A 20,239-nucleotide genomic window follows, 5' to 3' on the forward strand; every position below is an offset into this window, starting at 1 on the left:
GGAGGTCCCAGGTAGGCAACTGCTCAGGTGCAGCTCCCATGAACGTCGTGGGGCACAGCTGGCTTCTGCGACTGCTTGAGTGTCGTAGAAATGGGAGTCACGCTCACCCATGGGCTCTCAGGCCAGGGACAGAGCACCCGGGTAGGCGTTCGCTTCCCCAGCGCGGCGCGGTCCGGAGCCCTCTGAAATCTGCTGAGCCCTCACCCCGTCGCCGCTGTCACCTGGGTTTGTCTCTCTAGTGCGAAAAGAGCTGATGGCTGAGGCAGCTGCAAGCGAGAAAGGGCTCTCCGTGGAGAAAGAGGTATGAGAGATGCTGCTGTTCCCTGATCAGCACCCTCTGTGCTGCTGTCCCTGTCCTGTGCAGACATGCCAGGGTATTTAAAACCAAAAAACCTCACAAAATCTTCGTGGGTTCAGCTCAGTGCCTGGTTTTGTCTCCTTTAGGACCTCACATCCCTGGACCAGGAAGGGGCAGCTGCCCCCTCTGTTTCAGGAGTCTATTTCATTTGCCCGTTGACTGGTGCAGTTGTAAGGAAAGACAAGAAGGAAAAGCACATCAGAGAAGCCATCCAGTCGGTAAGTGCCAAATGTGCCAGCTCCATGGCTTCCCTTCCTCCTGTTTTAATTCGTTTTGTGGCTTGGGCCCCCTCGAGCACTGCAGCAGTGAGCTCTCCAACCCACCATCTTCTCCCTGTAAAATCTCCACTGTCTCCCCAAGAGCAACTCTGTTCTGCTGTAGCTGTACAAAGTCTGTCTGAGCACCCTCCCTTCGGCTTGCGGGAAATGCTGGGAATGGGAACTCTGGCCCTGTACTGGTTTTGGATGGGATAGAGTTAATTTTCTTCAGAGCAGCTGGGATGGTGCTGTGTTTTAGATTTGTGATGAAAACAGGGTTGATTACATGCTGGAAACAGCTAAACGGGGAAGTAATTAATAAATTCCTTTGCTTTGCTTGCATGCATAGCTTTTGCTTTACCCATTAAACTGGCTTTAGCCCAACCCATGGGTTTTTTTTCCACCCCCCAACTTTTACCCTTCCGATTCTCACCCCCATCCCACTGTGGGGGGAATGAGTGTAGTGCTGAGCTGCTGGTCGGGGTTAAACCACAACAGATCCACACATCCCTTTGTGCAGAGTAGCATCAGCTCCCTCGTGACCATTTTCTCTCCTTCTCCCCCAGTATTTCTCTGTAGACCCAGTGGCTGCCTCAATCATGGAGATTCACACCTTCAATAAGGACCGGGAGAAAGTACGAGTGGGTGTGGAGACCACGGCCAAGTAAGTGGGCTGCACTAGTAGGACGGAGTGCGCAGGTAGCTTGTCCTTTCCTTGCAAGGCTAGCAGGCAGGTGGGTTTTCTTGCTATGCTCCAGGCAGTCTCAAGAAAACCAAAGCCAAACACTCAAACACTCTTAACTGTTAGTTAAGAAACAAGGTCAGCATCTCACAGGTGTTTTAAGAGTTGGTCCATTAGTCCAAGAGGTTTGGGAGCTGCTGGTTGAGATCAGCCACCCCCATCTTCTGTCTGGCTTGGGCATGAAGCACTGATGTATTCGACTTTCCTCAGTTTTTCAGCTCTCTTATATCTGTGAGAAATTCTGTGAGGTCTCTCAGGCAGTGTGCTTCTTACACCTTGGGGTAGCGTGTCCTGAAGTGCCTGCTTTGATCCATGGAGTGTGTTCCTCTTCCTGCAGATACTTGGATAATATCTATCTCCATCCAGAGGAGGAGAAGTACCAGAAAATCAAACTGCAGAACAAAGTGTTTCAGGTGAGGTCAAGACTCCTGCAGGTGCTCTGCTTAGGAAGGTCCTTGCCTGAAACAAACTACATCTAAATTCTTCCCTTTTCTTCCAGGAAAGGATAAGCTGCCTGGAAGGGATACACAGATTTTTCCAGGCTATTGGGTTTGAGACAAAAACACTGCCTGTTCCAGGACAAGGCAAGAAATCTAAGAGTATTTAACTGGAGTCAGGAGTTTGAGTGGTGGTGGGACATCCCAGGGGAGGCTAGCGAGGCAGCACTGGTTGCTGAGAGCTCCACAAGCTGTAACAAAGGCTGTTACTCCAAGGCTGGGACAAAAACAGCCGCCCACCCTGCAGTTTCACTGTTAAGACATTATATTTTCTGGAGATCCTTGCCCTTATATTTCATATGTTACTCATGTAAAGAACAAGAGACTCAAGTCCTGTCCTTTTGGTTGTAGAGACCACAGAGGAGTACTACGTACTGAAAGAAGAAATGCTGACCAAGTTGGAAGACCTCAAGGACTACAAAGAGCAGCTTTTAAGCTCTGAGCCTGTGAGAGCCCAGCTGGATCGCCAGCTCTGTGTATTTAAACCATCCCCTGAAGCTGCTCGGTTTGAGCTGCCAAGCGACTTTTACAACCTCACTGCAGAAGAGATCAAACGAGAGCAACGGCTCCGGTGAGTAGGCTCAGAAGGAGGGTCCTGACTGCGCAGGGAGCACACGATGCCTGCTAAGAGTCTTGTAGCTCTCCTTCATGCTAAACATTGCTTTCTCTCTAAAGGACAGAAGCAGTGGAGAAGGCTTCGATGCTGAGGACAAGAGCCATGCGAGAGAAAGAAGAACAAAGGGAAATGCGGAAGTACAACTACACCCTGGTGCGAGTCCGGTTTCCCGATGGATACATCCTCCAAGGTAAAAGACTTCTTACCGTTTCTTTGTACGCCCCCAAAAGCTTCTGAGAATACTTGTAGTGCAAGAGCTTGAATAATAAGCAGGCTTGAGGTCTGCTGAACACAGCTGGTAGAATAAAGCAACAAAAACCAGAGCAGGGTAATGTTTCTCTAAGAACTCTTCCCATCTGTGAGCCCTCCACCTGCCTCACCTGCACAGGGTCAGGACTGTCAGCCAAGGTTGAGTGAAGAGGGGAGAATCTCAAGGCGCTGTTAATTAAAAGTGTGCTCTTCCTAGGCTACTGCGAGCAAGCTGGACTCATTAGAGCAGTCTGTTATAGTAACCAGCGTGAGGTTGCCTGCGTGGTGTCAGGCTATACAACAGTATAAATCCTCTTCAAATTTTGCAGTAGAACTCTGGAAATAATTTCAGGCTTTCCCAACTTTTTGTTACAGGCTGGCAGGGGTTTGCAACAATTGAAGTAATATTTTTCTTTGGGGATTCTGCTTTTATATTTCTCAGCTGATTCAGGCTGTTTCTGTGTCACTGAAGTAGTTCATGAAGTTAGCATCAGTACGTAAGCCCCATGAAACCTACCACAAAAGGTTAGATTTGGTAAATGCCAGACTCACTCTCAATATCTCACCTTGTTTTCTCATGGCAGGGACTTTTTATGCACGAGAATCAGTATCTGTGCTCTACAACTTTGTGAGAGAAGCACTCAGAGATGACTGGCTGCCCTTTGAGCTGTTGGGACCTGGAGGTCTCAAGCTGACTGATGAGAACTTGGCCTTCAATGAATGTGGGCTGGTGAGTAAAAAAGGATAGCTGGTAGCTTCCACAGGGGTCTTCACATTGTCAAGAGTCATCTGCTGTTCATAACTTAGAGAAGTTTGTGTCTTCTGCTCTCAGTGCTGTGAGTTGTGCTCTGGCCCCTTCTTTTTATGCTCAAGTGAAGAAGTAACTGCTTGAAGGCTTCTAGCTCAAGGCTAGGTGGTCTGTCTGGAAGGAACTGCAAGGACCCACCTCCTGTAGCAAATGCAGGTTGCAGTAGTTGCCAGCAGCTCTTATCGCAGGGTTAGCATCCACACTGGGAAAAGAGGGAAGGCAGCAACTGAGACAAGCGCAGCTCTAGCACAAGGCTTCCAGCAGAAAGCCCAAAGCAGCATCCCCTGAGGAGCTTCTTGCAGAAATCCACACTTGTCCTTTTTAGCTGAAGTGCTCTTGCTAAGTTTTTCCAGGTCTGTGAACATACACAGCATGTTATGAGGTCAAAGTATAACAATGCTATAGCTTAGTAACACAGCCTTTTCTGTTCCAGGTGCCCTCAGCCCTCCTGACTCTCGCCTGGGACGCAGCAGTCATGGCAGACATCCAGGCGTTGGGAGACGAGCAGCCAGCAAGCCCCCTGAAACCAGAACTTCTCTCCAGAGTCCAGACACTGTTATGAAATAAAGGGGAGTGGATTCAGTGCTGGTGGTTTTAGACTGTTCCCTCATTTTCCCATACAGACTGTTGGAGCTTCCAGCTACGTGACCTCAGAAATGACTTTGTTTTAGCTCTGCAGAGTGGGAGTCTAGATTCCACCATGTCACACCAACCTTGCGGTCACCTCTACAACTCCAGTAGCCATACACTAAGGCAGATTTGCCCAGTAAGACACAGGACTGCTCTGAATGGTTTAAAAACCAAGTTCTAGCAGTGACTGCTTGAGCTGTTTCCAAGACCATGATGAAGCATCACTCTCCTCCCTTGGAGGAGGGATTAGGTGCTAGTACTAGGCTGGATTACCAATCGATTGAGCCTGGATATCAGGCTGGGCTTAGAACTCAGCTTTTCCTTTTGCTTCTGTGTGCACTGTAACTCCTATTGGAGAGAATATATTTAGATACAATTATGCTTAGTCTGATTAAATGGAATATTTAAAGACTCAGTTCTGTTTAAAGTTATTTGAATTGCATTGCTCTTAGAGGTGTGAAATGCAGACAAGCTCCAGTCAGTGCTGGGGCTGGCACTGGTGTTACTGGTGCACCTGTGGCATTACCCACCTTTTCACTTCATGGCACCTGCAGACAGAACAGGGGACAGACCAGGAGACCAACAACAGGCAACACCTATTTATGCTGCCCACTGGCAAGCAATTAAGCCTCAAACTACAGCCAGTATTTTAGGGAACTAATTCATCAACACACAAGCCATATAAAGTTAAAAGCCCCAGCAAGTTTGTTACATATGTAAACAAGTTTGATGCTAGTGCAGTCCTTTATACGTCAATCTTAAAGTTTTTCTGTGGGGTAGAGACCAGCTTTTATGTATACAGCTTCTATTGTAGCAATGTGTACAGGAGACCTATAATCTACTCCTGATACGTAATTAATACTAGCCTATCCCAAAATAGCAGAAACAAGGTGCATTTTTTTTTCTTTTCCAAAGGTAAAGCCCTGCTGCTGTTCTCTGTAGCAAGTAAGACCACAAACAGGATGATATAGATAGCATAAATTCAAATATAATTGTACATCATTTATACCCAAGGCCATGCTATACAACATTATGAACAGAGTAATTCCCCCAGTGGCATCACAATAAGCTTATTTCAAAATCCCTCCACTAGTTTTAGAGATAACTTAGATACTTTCCATTACAAAGAAGTATCAAAATTTCAATAATGCTTTATTAAGGACAGATTAATATGCAGTATTTTTTAAAGCTAAAAACTAGAACTAAAAATTTAAGCTTCCATCTGGTCTGAAGCAGAACAAAGTGCTGTCTTCTCTTTACAAGAAATGTGGAATACTTTCAAGTATCTTGTTCAAAGATACACAAGGTTTAAAATTTTCTAACTCATTCTACATACATACAGAGAAGTTAGTAGGCATTTACGTCTCAAACTGTATTAGATGGGCTGACCATGCTGGTGTCCTGCTGAGCGGCTCTTGTGCCACTGGATTCTGAAGCTGTTTCAGTAACTGCCAATGTAGAATCTGCAAAGTAGAAAATGTGTTGGTTTGGGGTTTTTTGTTTGGTGGTTTTGGTTTTTTTTTTTTTTTAAAATATCCTCATTAATCTACTAGAATTTGACTACCATATGCTTTATCTGTCTCAGCTTGTCTGCCCATGTGTGTTGCAAGTCTCCTTTTCAACACTATTTAAAAACTGGTTTTAATATTGGGTTAACATCAATCCAGAATAAAGTTACTTCAACCTTAAAAAGGATCTTCATAATCTTTTCAGTGCTTTCGACTTGGGCAGACTTAAACAGATACAGCTGCATGCATGTCAACAAAGCCCGAGGAAGGCAAGTTACTGAATAGCATCCCCGTCCTCAGAACAAGAGGTTACAAACCTGAAGCAAGGCTTTCATCTCGCTGCAGTCTTGTAATAAGCAAAAGCAGCTTAAGATTAAATGCAAATCTTCTTGTCAAACAGTTATATTGTCTGTTATGGAAGGCGAGAGGAGGAATGGAGCACCAGCTGAGATAGAAAGGAGAACCCAGATATGTCTAGAATGGGTCAAACACTCTATAGAATGTAAGGCTTCAGGAATACGCACAAGCCCTTATCTATCAATTAGAGGAGCTGCCCAACACAAAAAACCCACTTTCCTTATTTCAGGTTGTGCCAGCAGCATTGTGAAAGAGCTCTATTGTGAGAACACTAAGAAAGGGCTCGGAGGTTTTGAAAGCAGTTTAGAGGAGCTGAATGCACACCATGTGGTTGGTGTTAAGTCATTGATCTGTATGATCAAATATGTATAGTTAAAACCTCACTGAGATTAAAGGAGCCGCTCCACATCCTCGTCCCACTGTTTCTGAATCCACAGCCTGAAAGGATGCACTATAGCAGTGGAGCTTTGAAAGCTCTTCTCCAGGGGATAACTGGGACACAAATATAAGCAACTGCTTAGACTCTAGCGCAGAGTGTTGATCAGAGCCCTCACCTGTCAAACATTCGTTATTATCTGATGTTACTTCCTTCAGAACAGACAATTCAGCCTGCACCTAAGACTTCAAGAAGGCAGCAGAGGGGAAGTTACACTCCAGACCTTGTCAGTCCTGGAAGGGCTCTGAACGCAAGTATGCACACCCCAGAGACCAGCCCTGCTGAGCGACATTTACCAATAGTTAGTGGATCTGCTGATACTGACCCCAATGGTCACTTTTCTTACCAGAAAAAAAATGGTAACAGCAACAGCCAAATGCTAGTCACAAGCACTTTGCTCTATTTAGTCGATTGGAGGGAGAAGGTAAGAAAGGGCAAGAGCAGATTAGAGAAGACTATAAGTAGCAAAGAAGCATCTAGAATAAAACATAAAAAGCAGCAAAGTACCTAAAATAAAACATCTAGAAAGAAGAGCACATGGCTTGGTGAAAAAGGTGGCAGAAAAACTGCAACAAGTTTAGCCACACACTGTTCCTACTTTGTCATACTCTCCCTTGTGGGAGCAAGCATCTGTCAAGAGACTGCTATCAATTTGCTTTCCCACCTTTGCCTGGCTGTATATCCACAATCATGCAGTCATCATCTTCCTCATCTTCCTCGGTGTCTGCCTGAAATCCATCCATCTCCGCAGCTTCAGCCTTAAGGGAAAAAAAAGGTACCAGCCGTGTATCAGCAAGCTGACGGTGCTAACGTGCGAAACCGAGCACAGCTAGTGCCGTGAAGAACTACCATGGGCATTCCTCACGATTAGGACGCACAGCACAGTCTGATCAGTTGGGCATATTTGTAGGGAAGAAAAATAAGCAACCCCTGGCTTCAACAGACACTGACTTTTGATAAAAGGCCTCAACTGCAATGGCACGTACAGCAGGAAGCACACCAAGCTTCTGCTCCAAGATGTTTCACTATTACACAATGCGATGAACAGCCTACACATCAAAAAGTCAGTTCAAACCTTAATTGAAATCTGACTCAGTTTTGGTGGTGGTGGTCCCCCCCCCCTCCCCCGAAGGGAAATCTCTCCCCCCTCTGCTGATTATTTTGGATGCTTTCTTCCTTCTGAAGATGAAAAATGGCTTTTGCCTGTCAAGTTTAAAGCGTGTTCTCCCCCTGACTCCTCATCTTTGCCGATTAGCTTTTCTTCCCTTGGTGACCCTATTTTCTGCCATGGGAGAAGCACAAACTACTCATTTTGAATCGAGAAAATGAATACAAGGAGTGATACAAACTGAAGTTGCCCAGCATTGAACAGCTGCAAGTGTTTTTGGTTTCACCCCCCCCGCCCAACTGGAACTGTGGAATGAAAATCTCAGACCTAGAACCTGGTCCCCACCCCCTACAAGCTGTTCCAAGAGAAGAAATTCTGAATTTACATCTTTCATTAAAGTCACAGTTCTCAGATTAAGTATTCCCCTCCTACATGTGTGCAGGTACTGCCCACTTCAGTACCAAGTTCTTCTCTCTCCACAGTTTATGTAAGAGCACCTTTACTTACACGAGTCTTGGCGTGAGCTTCATGGCAGACTAACACGTGCCGGGTCAGAGAACCCGTCAGCCTTGACCTACAAACCTACCGAGCTCCAGCCTCACTCGACAGGAAGGACAGGATCTCAATACCTGAGCAGTGCTGATTTAGATGTCAGGCATGAAAGGCCTTCAGGACTTGACACCTTTGCTCTGAGCTGCACTGCGCCGCACCTCACAAGGACAGCTTTAAGATGCTTTCGAGAGCTTTTAAGAACTCAGGCCGGTGATGTAATTCTACTAAAAACCTTTATTTCACTATTTCTGCTCAAGTAATCAGTTATAAGCAGAATTTCCAGTTGGTGCCAAGCAGAGATTTTTATCTCTGCCTTTATTTATTGTATAAGAAAAAACCCGAGCAGATGGAGTTTGGGGGCTGAACAGCTTCTCACAAGTCTCTGATCTCTATCAATACTTGAATGCAGAGATTTTTCAGTAGAAAAGACAAAAAAGCCAAGAATAAAGTGGGAAGAAAAAGTATAAAGGAGCCTTGTCTGAGGCTTCTTTCCTCCCCCTTGTCCACAGGGGATGAGGAATAAATCCACTGACAGTGCAAACCCTGTCTTACCTGCAGGTTTGGAGGCAAACAGTTGATAACACCAAGCTTCAGGACCTAAAGCCTCACTGTCTTAAAGGCACAGAGCACCACACAGCTAAAACACTGATCACATACTTTTGAGTCATCCTTTTGGATGATTAAGCTCTTAATACTACCTGTGGTTACCCTGAAAAGCAGAAGCAAACAATAGGAAGACCACAACAAAGCTTAGAGCTGGAGTAGCAACTATTCCAAATCCACCTCATTTTGTTCCTATGAATTTTTTGGTTTTTAAACCTGCTCTTGAAATTCAGCTTTATGTATGACAGTATAAGCCAGAGACTTTACAGACTATTATGGGTTGAGTTGCAGCACTTATGAACCGCATTTAATCAGTACACATGCAACTGATGTAAGTCACCAGCTTAGGCTATACATCTGGCAGCCACATACACACATAAAAACCTGCATACAAATTATATACAGCTGTAAAACCAAGGCCAAGCAGACACTCAGAAACTATTCACAGCTTGGATGCAATCACTGCCAAATAGCAGAAAATGGAAGAACAGCAGGAGAGCAACATTTCAAATGGAACAGACAGTCCAAGCTGGAGAGACACAAAAGAAACCCATCTCTTTAGAGTCACATAATTTCACTCCTTTCCCCACAAAAAGGGTCTTTTTGTACAAAGATCTGTAGCTTAATATTTTGACTCTGCTTATGGCAGATCTGCGTCAATCTGGGAGGCGTGCCAGGACACTTGCCTACTGAAGACGCACAGCTACATTCCCATCGTTCTTTATGGGGGAAGAGCACCACAAAAGGAACTCACCTGTTCAGCATCCCGAGGCCTTTTCATGAATTTAGTGATGGACATACTTCCGGTGGACTTCCTCTTTACCGACATGGGGGTGGTCTGCAGGACAGCCACGCCTGGCACGCTGCCACCCTCCTCCTTCCCTGAAGAAGGGACTTGTGTGACGTAGTTCCATTGACAAGGGACAGGGAGATGCTCTTGATCAAAACTCTTCAGCACCTCCGAGTGGACGTACCAGCACATCCTATATTCAGGTCTCTTCTCGTACACAGAGTTCTCAGAAATGATTCGCTTTAGCCTGGCTTTGGAAGGGACACCGCTGTCCTCGCCAACAGGCGTCTGCGGCCGGGAGGTATGGGGGCTCGCAGGGCTTGTGTCACTACAGTCAGCAGCTGCAGTCACATCACAGAACAGTCCTTGCCGGCAGCACTCCTGGAATTCCTGGATGATCACTTTGCTCCCATTCACATTGCCATGCAGCAGTGGCAGAAGCTGGCCAAGGACTGCAGAGAAAAAAAGAAGCACAAAGGTTGTGGGGAAGAACTGTTTAAAGGTCGAGAAAAGCCACGCTGACATAACCTATCAGTACACACACTCCAGAAAGAAGACAAGTAGGCTGAGATTAATTTTAGATATGGGATTTAACAGGAGCTAAATTTGATGTAGAAAAGCCACCCCCAATAATAACGACGCCTTGAAGTGAAAGCTTCAACCCCTGTTCTAGCCTTTATGTGCATTATTCACATTCTTGTGTTAATCAGGTACAGGAGATACTCAGTACTGAAAACTGTCACACAAACTAAATCCTCTCCCCCTGAACAATAAACCGGCCAATGGTTCAAGCACTTCCAGTAAGCAGTCCTAAATCTGAGTCTACTGAAGCAGTCCTAAATCTGAGTCTACTGAAGTCTTGTTGGCTTTATTTCCTTGATTATCTAGAGCAAAAGTTTTTGGAGAGCGTAACTAAGGCCATACCAGACACAATGCTGGAAAACTCCTTTCCAAGAACTCTCATAGAGATTCCTTGAATTTCAGACTTGCCATAAACAGGTCATTCTGAAGTCGACACTCAATACAAAAATCTATTCTCTACAACAGTGCATAGTACATTTAGCCCTTCAAATCTTACTTTGCTGATCTTTTGCTCTTTTTTTGCTACATTTCTGTATCTGCTGTTCTTCTTCTGCAACAGGTGAATCCAGGATACACGCTGTGAACTGCTGGAGAACCTTTAGGTCCGCATTTGTGCCGCTGTCATTTTCTGCACTTTCCCAGAGGCAGCCAATTTTCACAGGCTGTAGAATATGGAACCTCTTCCCCTTGGCCATCAGTTCATCCCACTCCTTTGCTTTCAGCTTTTGACGAACCTTCTGATTCTCTGGATCGCACTCCTAAAGCCACAGGTGAGAAAGAACTCAATACATCCACTCCAGGAAAAACAAAAGCTTTTTAAGCCCAGCTTTTTACTGTGCTCCCTGAGCTACAGAAGTCTGCTCCTGAACCATGCAGATCTGAGATGTGTTACACCACTGCCAATATTTATTACACGATTCATTGGAAACAGAGATGGAAATGCAGTGACACCTAGTTCACTTACTTCTGTCACTCCTTCATCTTCAGATAGGTACCCATGGGGTACAAAAAAGCCATCATCATCATCTTCATCCTCTCCCTCCTCTTCATCATCCTAAAAATAAACTCTGCTTATTAGAAATTACACTGACAAGTGTAATTTTGGTTCAGAAAGCTATGTTTCAGCATGCGGAATCCTTACCCCCTCACTGTGGGAGAGACTTTCTCCGGGTTCCTCCTCTTCCCATTCTTCATCACTATCTACTTCGTAGTCCAGTAATTTCTAGAAGAAATGCCAACATGCCACTTCTGTAAATAATTTGAAAGCACGACGCTAGACCCCATTCAGGGTTTCAAAACTCAGTAGCAAGAGGGAACATGCAAGTGGATCAGAAATCCCAGAAAACAAGTGAACTTGGCCAACCACATATTCACTTTAAGAGCATAAAGAAAGAAAAGAATCCAACTACACTGCCTGCGAGGTGCTTACACTGTCCTTTGACCAAGGATTCCTGGGACGGATCATAGTGGTCTTCTTGTTCCATGTGCCCCAGTACGCAGGACGGTGATTCTCACAAAACTGCAGAAGTTTCATTCTACCAAATTTCCCCCTTTCAGGAACAGCATCTGTTTTGCAGTTATCCACTACCACCACGTCACTGTTAAAACAAGAGACCATCTTCAGTACTTACAGAACACACCCCTGCTGCTCAGGAAAGCATCTTATAGAAAACTTCAGTTCAGCCACAGTACCAACTCAGAGCTTGAGTTCATTAGAACAGGCTCTCCCAATTCTCCTGCAAGAGCATGAGTTCCAGACAAGCCACCTCCCTCCTTAACAGCACCTCTGTTTTAGCTATCGGTATGTTTACTTTTTAAAACTATCAGGGAGGAACACCACTAAGGGCCAGTAGTGTCCAGTGCTGAAAGGCAGCTGCCTGAAGCGCAAGATTTCCCATGGAAGATTTCAGAAGCATTGTATGGAATGAGGGAAATCTACACCATAACGTACTGCTCCCCATGGAAACAATTTCAATACAAAATGAGTATTCAAAGAAAAGCTCCATCTTTCCATCATCTCCAATATTAGAATAAGGCTACCTCAAAACCATTCTGCAGTTCATTATATAAAAAAAGTGAAGAAAACCCCCCAAAACGCAGACTAACCTGTTTACTATGTCAGCGCTGTTATTGACAAAAGTAGGTCCAGTTTTACGTGGTTTACGACACTTTAGATCCCTCAAGAAAGAAACTTCACTATTCTGTGCATGCAGGAGCTTATCCAGCTGTTCTAAGAAGTCTGGATCCAGGGCAATACGACAGAGGGGAGCTAAGACCATGTTCTCCTTAATTTCAAAAGGAGCAAACTTTCCACAAGAGCCAGCAAGAATCTGAAATATTAAGTGAGGATCATTAGGGTCTGAATGAACCTGAGAAACTGCAGTACCAACACATTCAAGATATGTAACAAACCTCAATACCAGGTGCTGATGTTTGTGTGAAGATTTAGGTTAAGCCCTTCCTATCTGAGACTCCAGATCTTCTCAAGGGAACCTAAGTCTTTACAGCCAATGCAGCAGAAGACAGAGCTGAAGCAACTACAAACTTCTGTTGTAGTCTCTGCTCTGATCACAGACTTTTTTTCTTTAATCCTTTACACTTTTGAAATTAGGAGGTATGAAATACTAATGCTTTGTCCACCTAAGAAGCTCTAAGGGACAGATCAGAAGGAAATCAGCGTATTTGTTAGAAGACAACTAATGAAAGACCAACAGAACACAAGAATAGCAATACCTCACCTTTGGGGCTTGTGGAGTCTTTGGTTTCTGGAAGAACCTCGTAATTTCTGCTTTCTGTGCATTAATACGCTGAAATCAGAATCAAAATGCAAATTATAAACACAAAGGTAGGACAAGACCTTATAATTCAAGGTGAGCTCATGCATTACCCAACTTCAAATCTAGTGAGGTATAAAGCAAAGGTCAGTTATCTGCCACCTCCTGTGACTCAACAAAAAATTGTCTTCTCTAACACACCTATGTGGATTCCAGTGTCATTGCTAAGACAAAGGATAGAGTTCACTCACGGGCATTGAAAAAACAAATGCAGAAAAGACTTTAACAGGTAAAAGCAAAGACACTGAGGCAGGGTACACTGCCTGGAGAACTGCAGTAGCTGCGGGAGCCCCATTGTGAATGGCTCAGCGGCTGTCGGCAGGGTGCCAGGAGTCCATTAACATCATTTCACTGTAGCAGAAGAATTTACAGACAAGCTAGAGAAAGCATTTACCTTTTCCTCCTCTCTTAACCGTTTCTCCTCTTCTTTCTTTCTCTTCTCCTCAAGTTTTGCCCTTTAATATAAAGTCCACGTTAATCATCACAAATCATCAAGTGTTTATTTGCACTGAGGAAGAGGTGAGAAGCCCCAAACCTTGACTAAGTCCCTATCACACTAAGCAAGAAGATAATCTATTAATTCAGTCAAGGACCATACTTGGTTAAGCCTACAGAAGACTCTCTTCATTCCTTCTAGAGCAAATATTGGCCTGTTTTAGCCACAAAGTAGTTTGGCTGCTTCAAGTTTCCCTCAATACCAGGAAAGGGTACTTATGGTATTATCAAGTTATAAGCAACTTCCTCAACAGACAGGGCACTGGTGCCAGCAAATTGCAAAAGTACAAGCAAGACTGATCATGAAGGGAAAACTCAGTGGAGCACGACAGCTCTTTTCAGCCATTTCAAATCAGAAGCCCAGGTCAGCCTGCAAGCAAAAAGTACTGCTGAGACTGGGGTCTGGTGTACACGGTCTTTCAAGCACTTAAAATATATCCCGTGACAAAGAAGCTCGTGCTGTTTGACCATTATAGCCTCTAGAAGGGACAGTTAAGGTGGGTATGGAAAGGTGCTCACATCATTACATGTTACTCCCCAGGACCTGCAGAAACCAAGCCACTTACTCTAAAGCTTCCTGCCTCTCTTTGCGTTTCTCCTCCTTCACTCTCAGCTTCTCAGCTTTTTCCTTTTCTTCTTTTTCTTTCTTTTCTCTCCTTTCTTTCTCTTTCAACTCTTTCTCTTCTTCTTTCTTCTTCTTCGCCTCCTCCTTGGCTCGTTCTTTTGCAGCTTTCGCTTCTTCTTTCAGCCTTCCCTTTTCCTCCCTTTCTGCTTGCAACTTCTGCAGCTTGTCTGCACGCTCCTGATCCTGGTTCAGAAAGAAGCCATTAAGCAAGTTGTCTTTTTGTACACAGTAATAGCTCCTGGCATAAAAACTTCAGTAAAATAAGGACTTCATTTTTTCAGCTGAGATACTAGAGTAGATTCTTGCACCCACCCAGTGCTTGACCTGCAGCATCATTTCTAGCTATCACAGGACACAAGGTTATAAACCACAGCTACCTGTTGCCTCAGCCAGCTGAGCCACCTGGTACTGCCTCTCCGAAGGCATTAATTGTTCTCTTCTCTTAACAAATGGAGGCATTTCCATTTTCTAAGCATCAAAGAAAGCTTTGTATTCTACTTGCTTTATATTTCAGTCATCTTCATTACCAATGCAGCATTATAGAAAATTATATGGGAATTTTAAAATGTTGTTTTTTAATTTAATATAAGATTTCAGACTGTTTCCAAAATACTTTCTTTGGAAATACATACCTCACGAGCTAAGCTTTCATCCTTTTCTATCAATGTAAGGCTACCATGGTATAAGTTTGAAAAGTGAATTTGATCTGATTTTGCATTATAAACCCATAAGGATTTTCTGATGATGTTTTTCCACTATCTCAGGCAGTAATGCGAGTCTCCAAACTCTGAATTGCACACCTGCTTTATAAGACCTGGAGCTCGCAAAAAAATTGTCACTTGTGTTAGTCCATGTTAGATAGCCAGACAACCAGGTGCTCTAAGCTTATTTAGGGGGCACTATGGGAACAATGTGTGGAAGACTACATTGAAGATGTTGCTGTTCACACTATTTCCTCCCAAGGCAACTGAAATTCTCATTATGGGTCTACTGACACATAAAGGAGAATGTGGAACGCTTACTAAAAAAATGACAAATTCAAGAAAGATAGCTTCCCTACCTTGCAGGCATTGGTGGCTTCACCAGGAAACCAGGGTATGTCTGTGCTCAGACACACAAATATCTCACTGTGTATTTTCAGTTTCTTTTTATTTATTTCACATCTCTTCTTGGCAGCATCAAGACTTACTGAACAGTGTCACAATGTACAAATAACTGCAGAAGGCAATCAACATACAAAATGGTGCCAATGGTAAAAAAAACAATATTGTCAGACCTGAGTCATGGTAATCAGTGAAAATCTACTTGGTAGTTTGGAAAATGGTGTGAAGTTAACAGCAAGATTGGCGGGTCTATTTAATTTTTAGCATAATAAAGCTTCCATTCTCATCTCTCGCTCACATTACTGCTATTTTAAACATACATATAGAATGGAAGACCACAACAGATTGGACTTCTATATGGGGCACTGTAAAAAACAAGCATCTCGGGAGCAGGCTCAACCACATATAGTTTATATAAAAACCCACAACAATCCCCTATAACTTTATAAACTAGTTACTAACACAGTAAGAATTCATAAGCACAGGCCTTCCCAACTGCAGTTAAAATAACACCCTGTTTTCCAGCAGGCAAAGCCCACTCATATAGCACTGACTGTTCAAGAACTCCATGTGATCCATCAGCCTCCTTTATATTTAGCATTTTATGACTGAAAGCAGAATGGACAGCAAAATTATCGCACTGCCGTTTTCTTACGGAACAGCTTGCTGACTAGTTGCATTCAAGCAAACAGAGACCAAGCGTTGAGCGTTTCCAGCAGCAACATCCAACAGGTTCTTCAGCAAGCCGTACACACAGTGGCCCATTTGCCTCACTTATTAATGAAGAACAGACCCTACGTTTTGTGGCTTAAAAGGGGGAAGGGTGAGAATGACAAAGCAGGAACCAGCCATAAACAGAAGGCTCTTGAAGATTTCACTTGTATCTGTCCACTTAGCAGGCTGCAGCTACCCTTTCAGGAAAGGTTTGAAAAAAAATTCTCAAAAGCATTTTGACAAGCAGTCAGCAATGTTTACAGTTTCTTAATCTCTTACCAAAGTGCACAGAAATGCAGTGCAGGCCACCCACACTTCATTACGTATGCAGTAAGAACCTTTGGAACAAGCTAAGTGCTTTAACTGTGTGCATTAAGATTCTTCCATATTCATCAGTGAGGAAAACCAGGAAAAGAGATGTTCTAAGTGGACTAAGATGAAATGCAAAGGGCTTTGCTTACTATTCAATGCAAAAGCACAGCAGGTTAACTTTCTATGTCAGTGAAAATGCCTTACTCTTTGCAATCTCAGCTTCTCCTTCTCTGCCGAACTTTTGTGGAATTTCTGAGATACCTGGAATTACAAAATGCAAGTTTTAGAGATCTACATCATTCCCTTTCCACGAGGCACTAGAACTCTTACTAAAAGAACAGCAAACTTCGTCTGAATTGTATTAACATTGTTCTTGCAGATTAGTATATTTAGCAACTTAAGTATTCCTTCAGTATAGGATAGAAGAATACAGTTCAAGCATATCTAATCTCCCTGATTTTCATTTAAGCCTGAATACATCTAAATGCTTCAGTTTACATTAAGTCCTCATGTTACTAAGTTTTGCGTAAACAAATCCCGCTAGTCTACTCCATTCTGAAGCATCATTTGCAACGGAGTATCACGTGCAGAAAACCAAACAGAAGCTAGATCTGCTCCAAATCACGAGAGCACAACAAAGGACATTTAATTATAGCAAAGTTACTTCCTTCGAGTTGGAACTTTTTTTTTTTGCATCCTACCACTTACTCTTGCTATGATATTTAGATATAACTTCCTGAATACAAGGACTCTTATCCATATTTTAATACTCTTTCTTCTTGTAATCATAGCCCTCTTCCTCTTCCACTAGTACTAGCTCATCAACCCTAAGTTCCCAACAGGTCACACTTCTCATTTCTCTTAAAGCTGTTATTTATAAGGGAAAAAAGGTATTTTATGTTTAAGAGCATTGTTCATAGACTGGTCAAAGGCTTAATTTGTCAATATTTCAGCATACTATGGCTCAGTTTCTTGTATCCCACTCTTCCTTCTCCTGCCATTCGCAGTATAAGGTACCATGTTCATCCCTGTGATTAATAGAGTAACACAGACCAACTGCTTTATTTTCTATACTCACAGACATTTAAACTTACACAGTGCAAAGCTGTATCAGGAGATTCTGTATTTATCTGACACAAAATACGAGTTCTTTCAACTGGGAGCTTTAGTTTATCAGAGCTATTTCCACCTAGGAAAACAGACATGCCAGGACAGACACCAGTATGGGTCGAGGTGCCGACTTCCCATTTTTGCAAGCAGCACATGAACTGTTCCCACCTTACTTCACGCCAGGGGAAACCAGTAACTTGCTTGCGTTATCGTATTACATCAGGAGTCAAGTACTTCTTTTGTTTGCTCTGCTACACTGGAAATACTTCATGCCTGCTTGAGTTTATGTATTTATTTTAGAGATGAAAGACTGCAAGTTTTAACAGTACAAAAATGGATCATTTTCCTCAATAAGCACACAGTAGAAAAAATGGAAGACTGTCATATCGTGAGCTCCAAGCCCCAGCTAACTCATCCATACCTCCTCCAGGCCAGCGCGGTTTTTGCTCACGTGTGGGACAATCTCTCCTTAAAGCCCGGGGGGATAGTTGGTGACAACCTTTCTTAAAAAGCTCAAGGTGGCATAAGCAGGAAGGTTACCAGCTGCTCCACCCGTTCACCCTCATTTACCTGAGCAACAGACTCAATTCTCCACCTCTGGCAGCACAACATCGACCCACTCCTCAATACCTTCCTCATTTTCCCCCTCTAATAATGTAGTTGAGCAAAACAAATGCACCGGTAGTCCAGCCTAACCGTAGGCGAGGCTTAGCTATAGCGCCCAAGCATGTTCACCAGGACTGTTCTGCTTCACAGGTTTCACCACGGGTGACTGTGCCCCCCCAGAGAAACCCCCACCTTACACCTCCACTCATCCCTTCCCCAAAGGCGGTGAACAGCCCCAGCATGAATGTTTCAGCCACCTGCACAGATACTGTTGTCCTTAGAAGCTTCCCCTTCAATACAGCACCAAAAATCACAATGTTTCGGGATCTCTTGCTGGAGCGGAGCTACTAAACTGGAAGTAAGATCACAATAAACCAGCTCATACAGAGATAATTCTGAGGTGTTCCCTCCTGCGCTCCAGCCCTCACTGCCCAACAGCATCGCACATCCCCAGGAGCGCTGGATGTGCAGTGACTCTTCCCCAAAGCAGCTCCCTGCGCTCCTGTAACAAGATGGCTAAGAGTACAAGCTCTGTACACCCAGTTTGGAGAGAGAGAGGCTCGTCTGACTCGTCCTCCATCCTCACGTGCAGATCTGCAGTTCCACTGATGCACTGTAGTTTGAACTTAAAGCGTTTTCTATGCCACAGTTGCAGAAATTCAAGAGCTTGAAAAGTGTCTGCACTGACAGGTACTGGGGTAATGTCCTCTCACAGTAATTACAGCAGCTTCATCGAGGATAGAATAGAGGTTGTAAAACATCACCTAAATGACAAAACTGCTTTTGGACACTGTTCTCATCCCAATTACCAAAACGCTAAGTCCCAGGGCATGCACTTCATGAGCAGTTCATAAAAAAAAAATATAAAATGAACCTGTAACAGAGTTTAAAGTTACATTCACATGATGCAAATATGCCAGCAGCTCAAAAACAGGCAAGATTTAAATCCTTTAGCTATATGATTTAGAGGAAGATTCAAAAGGGCAATAACTCAGTTATGTTATTAATAAATCAACACCACCTTCCATACACTTCTCACAATCTTTGTGAATATCCTATTCATCCTTTTCACTACAAGCACAGGAAACCATACAACCTATCTGCAACACAAGAGCTTTTAAAAGAACCCCAAGAAAAGAGACCAACCTTCCTAACAGGTGTTGAGGCAGCTAAAGGACTAGTATTTCTCTTTGTTTCTGCAGCAGGCTGTGCCTCAGGTGAGCTCACAGAGCGAGAGCTTAGTGAGGAGTTGGTAAGTCCAGAGTCTCCTTCGTGAGACGATTCCATGGTCTCATTTTCCGACATGATGCTTTCATCCAGAGAAGCGACTTGGGGAGATTTTGCAGTCATAATATCCTCCAGGAGCACTATAGGCATCTTCCCCTCAAAGATGACATCCTTCAGTTCGCTCTGGTTTACCTTCCTGTTTTCCACGTGGTTACACTCTGTTAACCCGGAACGCGACTGGATTCCATCTACCAAACCTTCATCTTTATTCACTACAGCTTCACGCCGCGCATCAGTCTCTATTGAATCATCCTTTTGGCTACTCTGAGGGGAATTCAGGCAACTCAACTGGCTTCTCTCTTTTCCTAACGTGCTGTTAGTTATAGCTATGGATGAAGATGCTTTTGAATCAAAATTAATATGGTCTATGTCATCACTTAGTCTATGGCTAGAGCCCTTTGTCAGGTCAATAACAATTACAGTTTCGTTTCTGTTATCTTTTGTGTTTTTCTGTATAAAATGGTCTAACGGACCCTTTCCGTTAACAAGTTTTGGAGAAAAATTCACATCCGAATCCAGCTGGCAGTCATTCTCCACATTGTCCAGGGACGCATGCGATGCATCTAGGGAGGAATCCTTACTTAGGCCAAACCCACTTTGTGAGCTCTTTACTTTTTTGACTTCTGAATCTGCATCATATTTTTCCTTTGGTACAGGATTCAAGCGTTTGAACGGCAACCGAGCTGAAACAACAACGTTTTATTATTTTAATTACATCATACAAGTCACTGGGGATGGGGGAAGAGGGGGAATCAAATATCAAGTTATTTTATTAGTTCTTAAGCACAAGAATTGAAACAGATTAGCCAATTGGGGCCGGTTTATTACTGCAAAGCCAATATATTTCACAAAAATCAGGTCTGACACCTTCTCAGCACGCTAAAGCCACACCGGGTGACAGACACTCCCTCTGCAGCTTTACCTTGTACAAGCTTCCGCGTAGGGACGGCCGCTTTGTCTCTGCACTCCATGGCTGTGAGGGAAAAACATAATAAATAAATACTCGTTACGTGTTCCCGGTGAGCTACCTGCTTCCCCGAGACAGCCGGCCCGCGGCAGC

The 20,239-nt window shown here is 43.8% G+C and overlaps 2 protein-coding genes across 2 annotated transcripts; one reads left to right on the forward strand and one right to left on the reverse strand.

Moving 5' to 3' along the window:
* Positions 1-239: 239 nt before the first annotated feature.
* UBXN6 (UBX domain protein 6) lies at positions 240-4,275 on the forward strand (the record flags this gene model as incomplete). The annotated part of the gene is made up of 9 exons (XM_009573862.1): positions 240-301; positions 445-576; positions 1,182-1,279; positions 1,695-1,770; positions 1,857-1,941; positions 2,206-2,425; positions 2,530-2,660; positions 3,304-3,449; positions 3,961-4,275. Coding segments are annotated over 9 exons (1,079 nt in total), but the record flags the coding sequence as incomplete, so codon positions are not given.
* An 849-nt stretch (positions 4,276-5,124) lies between these two features.
* CHAF1A (chromatin assembly factor 1, subunit A (p150)) lies at positions 5,125-20,155 on the reverse strand. Its single transcript, XM_009573850.1, has 14 exons — positions 20,102-20,155; positions 19,039-19,862; positions 16,381-16,437; positions 13,989-14,230; positions 13,322-13,382; positions 12,832-12,900; positions 12,200-12,423; positions 11,523-11,691; positions 11,235-11,315; positions 11,058-11,147; positions 10,590-10,851; positions 9,476-9,963; positions 7,123-7,216; positions 5,125-5,620 (listed from the first exon to the last, which is right to left on the reverse strand). Exons 1-14 carry the CDS (start codon positions 20,148-20,150, stop codon positions 5,523-5,525), a joined length of 2,808 nt encoding a protein of 935 aa, XP_009572145.1. The 5' UTR covers positions 20,151-20,155; the 3' UTR covers positions 5,125-5,522.
* Positions 20,156-20,239: the final 84 nt, after the last annotated feature.

This window comes from Fulmarus glacialis, unplaced genomic scaffold (assembly GCF_000690835.1).
Source record: "Fulmarus glacialis isolate BGI_N327 unplaced genomic scaffold, ASM69083v1 scaffold10480, whole genome shotgun sequence".
NCBI classification, from domain to species: Eukaryota; Metazoa; Chordata; class Aves; order Procellariiformes; family Procellariidae; genus Fulmarus; species Fulmarus glacialis.